Raw genomic sequence first — 9129 nt, 5'->3', positions numbered from 1 at the left:
GGTATCCCCCATATCTTCATAGTGTTAATTAAATGTCAAGGACAATTATGTTCTCTCTAGCAATTAAGTCATCTTAAGTGTATATGACAGCTGCAAGCAAGCCATATTTGAAATAGATATTTACATTTTTTGTATTTGCGGTTTTTTTTAACACTAAATCCCATGATTTCTTTTGAATCACTGTACCTCAAATTCTGGTAGGTGAGGCAAACATCTGTCACTTAATTCATCTGCCCATTGATAATTGTAATATTATAGAAACGTTTTGATCATTTGGTCAGCAAAATGAAATATAAATAATGCTGAGTATAAAGGAAACCAGGGTTTCTTTCCTGAAATGTGAAATTCAATGAATATGCTGCCCTACATGAGCTCACATGAAATTACTGTCCAGGACAACATGGAATTTCAGGCTAAAACAAACAGAATGTATGACCATACACTGATACTCACCTAAAGTCATTCCAGCATTTATATCATCATGTTTACTATCCCCTTTTAAAAAATATTTCACTTAATAAGGGCTATACACCACACTCAGGTTCACAAAGATGGAGACAATTAGCAATGGTTTCGACAAGGCCAGGGTTCTCTGAAGCATACCATCCACACACTATGAATCATACCTGGCCCAGAAGGAAGATGGAACGTTTCCTAGACCTCTATACAATTATTTTATAAGTTGACATGACATAAGCGGATATTGTTCCTCTTACTCCTTTCCAGATTTCATTTTGTCAATCTCCCATAAACGCTCTGCCTTTTTTAAGGAGAAAAGCGAGTCACAATACTTTCTCTTTTTTTAGTGGAAAAAGAACGCACATACATACATATAAACTAAATTCACTGCCGTTGAGTCCCGGCTAACTTGGAGCCAGCCCCCGGGAGTTTCCAAACTCGTAACTGTGGACGGGAGTAGAAAGCGCAGTCTTGCTCCCTCAGAGCTGCTGTTGGTTTTGAATTGCAGACCATGCAGAATCCAGCCCAATACGTAACCGCTACACCACAGCTCCTCTATGTATTTCTATGACTCTCACAATGTTCGGAGATGGGGATTTTTAAAATAAAATTCCATTCTTTGATGCTTTTTACTTTTAAAGTAGTTATCATTTTCATTTCTGACATAATTGAAGGACTCGGGACTCTACACACTACAGATTTACCATCAATCCTAAAATTGATTTCAGAGTGTCTCCTCATTGCGAGCACTAATTAGACTGTTTACTTATAATACAATCTACTTTGGGAACACAAAAAGGTGTGCAAATTCATAGCGCAGAAGTCACAAGAGATCGAAAGGCCTTTAGCTTTCTAAATATTCGATGGAACACATGCGTGCTTTACTCCCCTGACGTTACTGCTGAGGTTCTTCTTTGCAATCCAATCTCTTTTTTCCCTGACCTTTGTTATGCATTGTAGAGGCTGTGTTTTGAAATATGAATTAAGGTGGAAAGAAAGTGGCCCCATCTATGAAGACTTAAATTGAGCTATAGGGATGCCTGTCCAAAAAATTCTTATAGAAGAGTACCCTTTAAAGATAGAAAGACGTTTCAATGCATAATTTCTCAGATGTGCTAATGTAATGTTGTTTCTGTGATGTCATCAGGGGGGAATTTTGACAGCTCTTTTGACGCGGAGAAGGGCATCGGGACTATTGTGATAGCCAAACCTTTGGATGCTGAGCAGAGGTCTATCTATAACATGAGTGTGGAAGTCACCGATGGGACACATGTTGCGGTCACTCAGGTAGGTTGTTCAATCCCTGAAGAGTGGCAATTCCGAGAGAGCTAGCTAATAATGTCAAGGGTTCAGACAACATGCAAAGGTATTGGGGAATCATCTGTGCTTTATTGTGTATCTTATTACCACGTGTTAAAAAAAAGTGCAAAATGTGTCCAAAGTAGTAACTGATATCTATGAATATCCAGTGTTTTAAAAATCCTGTAAGAGAACAATGTAGGGAAAAATGCCTCTTTTAGGAAATTGTAATTGCACATGTGGAGAAAGTGATACGGCTTTGTTCTCTGATCATCTCATGTAGATGTATTTCTTTGACAAGCAAGCCAATTTTTCTTGACTTTGCTGAGAAGGGAGTATATCATCTGAGCTAACACACTACCCCATTCTTTACCTCCTCGTTGTAATATTAACAATGAAAAGAAACCCAACTCACTGCCATGAAGCCAAGTCTGATAGACAGCAACTCTGTAGAAGAGGCTCCAGCTCCCCTGTGAGCTTTGGGGCCTGTATCGACTAGGTGCCATCAAGTCGGCTCTGGTCCATAGCAACCCTGTGCTCAACCGAAGGAAACACCCTGCAGTCGTGTGCCATCCACACAATCCTTCCTCTACCTGAGCCCCACCGAAACAGCACTGTGTCCATCCATCTTGTCACGGGCCTTCCTCTGTTTGTTTGGTTTTTTGCTGCCCCTCCACTTTACCAATGTCCTTCTCCAGAAACTGGTCTCTCCTAGCAACATGTCCAAAGTCTGTAAGATGAGGTCTTGCCATCCTTGCCTCTCAGGAGCACCATTGGCCTTAACTTCTGTCAATACAGCTCTGTCTGTTCTTTTGGCACGTAACTTTCCATATTCTTCTCCACCACCACAATTCAAATGCCTCTATTTTTATACGGCTTTCCATATTCACTATCCAACTTGTACCTCTTTACAGGAGTGGAAAGCCTCATCTTCCTCCTGTGGAGCTACTGGTGGTTTTAAACTGCTGACTTTGTGGTTAATAGCCCAACATGTAACCCACTATGGTTGTCGTCGTGTTGTTTTTGTTGTTGTTAGTGCCATCTAGCCTCTCCTGACTTATGTACAACGGAATGAAACACCGCCCAGTCTTGTGACATCCTCACAACTGCTTTTGTGTTTGGGTCTGTTGTTGTAGTCCTAGATTTAAAAAACAAACAAACAAACCGCCTTTGCCTTTGAGATCCATTCCAATCATACCAGACAGAGTAGGACGATGTCATAAGAGTTCCTTGGTTATAATCTTTGCAGAAACAGCCAACTCCATCTTTCTCCTGTGGAGTGGCTGGGGATTCCCACCTTCCGCCTGTCAGTCAGCAGCTGAGCACTGAACCACAAGAGTTGTTCGATTGTTTATGTTTGTTAGGTGCTGTTGTGTCCATTTCAACTGATAGCACTCTCACAGGCAACAGAGAGAAATTACTGCCCAGTCCTGGGCCATCCGCAGAGTGGGCGCCATGTCTGAACCCTTTGCAGAAGCCATTGTATCCGTCCATCTCATTGAACCTTCCTCTTGGTCACTGACTCTGCTTCATTAAGAATGAAGTCCTCTACGTAGGACTGGGCTCTCCTGGTAAACGTGTCCTAAGGATGTGAGACAAAGTCTTACCATCTGGCTCTACTTCCTCCAAGACAGATGTTGTCATCATTCTGGCAGTCCACGGTATATTCAATATTTTTACTAGTACCACAATTAAAATACTTCTTTAATCATCCTTAGTCACTCTCCAGCTTTCAAATTCACAGTTGGTGATTGCAAATAACGTGGTGTGGGGTCAGTCCTGGCTTAGTCCTCAAAGTGACATGTTTGCTCTTTGGCATTTTTGAGCTATCTTTTGCAGTAGATTTGCCCGATGCACAGGTAAGCGTCTTTTGCATATTCTGTGCTTGCAGACAAGACCCACCTGGTAGAGGCAATGGCATTCTTCATTCCATGTTCTCTTTTGAGTCCAGCTTGAAGTTTGAATTAGTTCTCTGCCCTGCTGATGGCCTGCTACTAGTAGGGTAGCTAGCAGGAACCTTAGTAACTAGAATAAACCCAAACCAGTTGCCACTGAGTTTGTTCCAGCCCCTACTGGCTCTATACTACAGACTATAACTGCCGTATGCAGTTTCCAGTGCTGTAATCCTTATGGACGCAGACTGCCCACACCTTCTCCCTCAGAACAGCTGGTCGGTTCCACTGCCAACCCCAAATGACCTGAGCCTTTTAGCCATTGCACACCAGGTCCCTTTGTGTGAGGACTAAATCTAGGTGTCCGGACTCTCCTTCCCATCTAGCCTCTATGCTAGCTGCTTTTTATTCTGGTTGTCCAATAGAATCCCAAGGGAAGAGGTACGGTACTTAAAAACACTGATACTTAGGCCCCACCCTCAGAGATTGTGATTCTAGCGTGCAGCCACAGTGAGGGCTAGGAACACTGCGTTTACTCTGCATCGTGCGTGCATCCGAAAAGGCATTGGGGATCGAGGAGAAAGGGAAAATATCTTGGCTTTCTACATGATCTTCCTAGGTGAGACTAACAAGCTAAATATCACCATAAGGCAGATTTTCCCTAAATATGGAAAGATTTTTCGGTGTATTTCGTAGGACCAGACACGTAAGCTACGTTTGGCAGAAAACAGGCCTGCATTCATCAGCTGTCACTCCTTCCTCTTCCCAGCTCTCTCTCCACTTCCGCTAATCCCCCAGAAGGCATCACTAATCAAGTCAAGATTCATTTTCCTCCAGAGTCTAGAGTTGACTTCCTAACCCTTCCTCTCCCGGTGCCACAGGTAGTAACGATGAACTTCTCGGCAACCCTGAACTCAGCATGTGCTTACTTGATATAAAATCTGCTGTGAGCTTCTAACTGTTTAGCTCCAGGAGCCATCAGTTTGTGGCTTCGTGGTACTAGGGCGTCATTTGGGGGGTGAATACTGTAAGAGAGGGTGAAACTGTCAGAGAGGGTGATCCCAAAATGACTGACTTCAAAATTGTTATAGTGTGTCAGGCAGAAAGGTATTATTTTTTAAATAAAAATATCCTTGTAATTATTTAACATTGTAAAAGCATTTTTGTAAGCCCAATTGACATGTACCAATACACAAACACGGATGTGTTGATTTGCTTTTTACCCCTTCCAATGGACTCAGGACAGAGCTGCCACTATTGCCCCTCACAGCGATGCTGCCAGTTTCCTTTGCATGCCCTACAGGCCACCATCATGATTTTTATCGCTGCTGGTACTATTTTTCTTGTTGTTTACTTTGTATGGTGAATTAGGTAAAGGTTTACAGAGCAGATCATAGTCCCACATTTGACAATTCATATACATTTTTGTTTCAAGTCATCCATTATAATTCTTCAAGGTACCATCACTCATCCCACTTCCTCCCTGGGATTCCTCATTGAAATCTGCCCTTTGGTGAATGCTGCCTTTTATCTTAAATGATTGATTATTACAACACTGGAGTGAATTCAATTCCAGATCGGAAGGGTGACTAAGGATCATAGTCTGGGGGCTCTTCTAGTCTGTAGCTAACCAGTAAGACTTGATGTGGGGTTTAGTTCCACGTTTTCCTCCCCCTCTACCAGCATTCTAACATGTTCTCTTTCTGAGGAGTTGGTAGTGGTGGCTAGGGACCATCTAGTTTTTCTTTTCTCAGGTCTCAGAAGCTGAAGTTCTCATGGTCCATTAATCTATTGGACTAATTGTTTCCAGGAGTCATTGATTTTTTTCACTCTGCTCTAGGTGGAGAGAGGCCAATAGTTGCATATTAAATGGCTGCTCGTGTGTCTTTTAAAAAGTGAAATTTATTTCTTTTTCCTTCCTGTCTTCCTTTCCCTACCTCCTCATCCACCTTCTCTGTAACCACCACAGTCTGCTTCTGTGGGTGTGAAAACTGTTTTTTTTCTTGATTGTTGTTTGTGGTAGTTACATAATCTGTTGTCAATTTGAGACTGAGGAGTGAAGGGGTGGAATTTACCTGTCAATCAGATCACAGATTGATGACCTCATTTGGAGGTGCTAAGGAAATAAATAGCTTATTGGAGGCAGGACACATACTCAGTCCCTGTGTTAATCTGGGTACTTTAGAGAAACAAATCCACAGAAACTCATGTATAAGAGAGAGTTTTATATAAAGGTTAAGCGAGCGTCAAGAAAACATCCCAACCCAGTGCTGCCCAAGCCCCCAAGTCCAACATTAACTCATATGTCCAACACCAACCCACAAAGTCCTCCTCCATCTCACAAAACAGACACAATGACCCCGACTGCAGGAGGAAAGCCAAGTCAGTGAATATATAAGCATCTCAGTGCTGGCAGGGGTCTCCACACAGCTGCTCCAGCACCCAGGGCTGCATCTGGGTAGGTCCATGTGGCTTCTCCTTGGGGATGTCTTGCAGGAAGTCAGTCTTGCAAGCTGAAGCAGGGAACTGCTAAGGCAGCTGCACCATCATAAAGGAAGAGACCTGAGAACTAGAAAGGCGAGGTTCACTGAGCAATTTATCCCTCCGCCCTTCAATTAACCCCACTTCTGTTTATCAGCCAAGTTGGCACAATAAACTAACTCACTCAGTCCCAGTGAGACATTCTTGTTGACAAGCCACATGGAGACAGGCTGATGGCAGCCAGAGCCTTGGAGCTGGAAAAGCCACGTGAAGACCCCAGCCAGCACTGAGATGCTTATACCCCACTGGATCCATAAGACTTAATACCCACTGCCCTGTGATCTTCTTGCATTTGGCATCATTGCATGTATTTCATGAGTTTGAAGAGGACTTTATAGATTGGTATTGGACATATGGACTTGATCTGGACTGGGCTGGGATGGAGAGTGTGCATCTGGCCTCTAGTGAGCTGTCTATATCTGTCACACCTCCAAATGAAGTCATCAAGCTGTGACCTGATTGACAGGCTAGACTCCACCCCTTCACTTTTAAGAGTCTCAAGTTGACACCAGATTGTGTAAGTACCACAAAATGCCATGCCACTTTAAAGAGTTTTTGCACAGTTGTACAGCCCTTCCAGCAGGGATGAGAGCCCCAGTGTGTCCACATCTTTGCCAACATTTGTTGTTTGCACTTTAAAATGTTTCTTTTTGTCTTTGTGCGTAATGCTAAGGTGAGGTGATATTTCACTGGTATCTTGATTTGCATTTTTCAATGGCTAACGGTATGAGTATTTCTTCATATGCTTGTTGCTTCTGATGTTTTTAGAGTCTTTGCTTTTGTCAAATTTTCTGACTTTAAATATAGGATTGTGGGAATTCATATTTATTAATCTAAATAGACAACTTTCTTGAGAATGAAGTAATAACTAAAGAATTTTTTAAGTCCTTCTACTCAATTACTAGTAATATTGTAATTCATTATAGAATTATTTTAGAAAAATTATATTGTAAATATTCAGAGAATTAAGAACTATTACATTTAAGCAATTTATAACTACATTATATATTATTCTATGACTAAGATTGATAATCAGCATTACTAAGGATTTTGTATGTCTAGTATGGAAGAGGCCCGTGGGGAGGGGAGATGTGACACCATGACTTACCACACTGGGTGATACCAACCCTGATGACAGCATTGTCAGGGTGTGTTATGTGTTGCCGTGAAACTAGGAGCTATACCCTCAGTGTTTCAAATGCCCACCGGGTCACTCACTGTGGGTACGTTTCAGAGAACCGTACAGACTATGACTAGGAAGAAAGACAGGATTGACTACTTCCCAAAATCAGTCACTGAAAACGTCATAACAGGACCTGGATCCCCAAGTGATTAGGAGGGATCAATTGCTAAAAGAAGACGTTGTACTTGGTGAAGTAGAGGGCTGAATGAAGTGGAGAGCCCACTCTTATATCATCATCATGGTGATCTGTGAGGTTGACTGAGGAGCAGGCAGCAGTCCTTTCAGTTGTACGTAACATCACCATGAGTTAAAGCAGACTGGGGGATGACTTCCTAGCTGTGTAGTTTGAATAGTGTTTTTGTTTAAAGATACAGAAAAGGAGAGCTCATGCGCCATGTGCCTGTCTTCTCTGCTAACTCTTAGTTGGTACCATTCCAAGAATAAGAGAATCTTTCCATTGAGTCTGCTTGTATTCATAGAATATAGATTTTGTTAAGATTAACTTTAGTATGAATCTTTATTTTTCATTCAAATAAGCTGAAACTCAGAAAGGATTTCAGTTTAGATAGAGTCACTCACACAGGGTAAGGCAGTCAGTTTGTGTGTGGCGACTGCTCGTCCTCCCACTGGTGTCCTTTCCCCTGTAACTAGGGTGACCATACAATTCTGTTTGCTCAAAAGAGTCCCATGCGCACCTGTTGAATTGGCATAATTATCAGTCATACTCCACTTACTTTCCAACTTGCCTCATTAAGGACTATAAGCTCTACAAAAACTGTAACTGCTTCAGGATACTGTCAGGAAAAATATATAGACAGATGGTCGAAAATCTATGGGGACCGCACCATCTCAAAACATACTCAAGAGACTAAGGCTAAAGCTACTCATCTACAGTATTGCTTAATTTCTTAAATTGACCATCCCTTAGTATAGCCACTCACTACATTTTGGCACCACAAAAAACACAATATATACTTGGGTAAAATATAAATAAATCATGGATTCATATCCATGTCCATAATTTTCTCCTGGCTTTATAACAGTTTAAATAAATGGCAATTAATTAAATTACCTCAGAATGATATAGATACTCAAATATTTTTAGAATGATTGAATAGTAGATAATACCTATTTAACAGGGTCAATAGGACAGGTATCCTCTATTTTCAAAATGCATGACTGCTTGATGCTAAGAAGGAAAATTCATCAGTGAAACTTTCATTTTAGAATTTCATTAGGACTATGTGAGAAATCATTCAATACCACTTATTCCACACATATTTATAAATTTCATATCATGTGCTATAAGCCTAAGTTTTAATTATTTGGATTTTTAATAAGGGGGCATATATTAGAAAATTTGAAATTATACATGTAATCAGAATCTAATTTTGGTGATTTTATCTCAAACCACGTTTAGTTAGCCTTATATTCAGGGTGATTTGGAAGAAGTTAAGATACTCAGGATGAGTTTGGGAGTTTCTTGGAAAGACTGATCTAAGTAGGTTAATAGCAGTATCAACAGCTTTTCTTGTCAAAAGCATGCAAGTCACTTTGAGTCTCCAGGCCATAAGCATCTTAAAAGTGAGAATTGAGAATCTCCAAAATACAAACTTCTGTGTCATCATTATTCTCACCAGAAAATCCTTACACTGTTAATTCGGCTATTTGTTAATATGGCTTCCTCGAGGAGCATCTCTAAAGAAGCAAAACCAGTGAGGCACACACACACACACACACACACACAAACACACA

General features: G+C 41.2%; 1 protein-coding gene across 1 annotated transcript in view; it reads left to right on the top strand.

The window, feature by feature from the left end:
* FAT3 (FAT atypical cadherin 3) overlaps window positions 1-9129 on the top strand; it is a 684233-nt gene that overhangs the window by 534967 nt on the left and 140137 nt on the right. The window contains exon 7 of the mRNA XM_030886441.2: window positions 1607-1746. Within this exon, the coding sequence (XP_030742301.1) occupies window positions 1607-1746 (140 nt within the window). The remainder of the gene's footprint in view (window positions 1-1606; window positions 1747-9129) is intronic.

This window comes from Echinops telfairi, unplaced genomic scaffold (genome assembly GCF_000313985.2).
Source record: "Echinops telfairi isolate 266 unplaced genomic scaffold, ASM31398v2 ScPeMD7_1713;HRSCAF=2227, whole genome shotgun sequence".
NCBI classification, from domain to species: domain Eukaryota; kingdom Metazoa; phylum Chordata; class Mammalia; order Afrosoricida; family Tenrecidae; genus Echinops; species Echinops telfairi.
The sequence above is the reverse complement of the archived record's forward strand: the minus strand, read 5'-3'. Positions and strand labels throughout refer to the sequence as shown.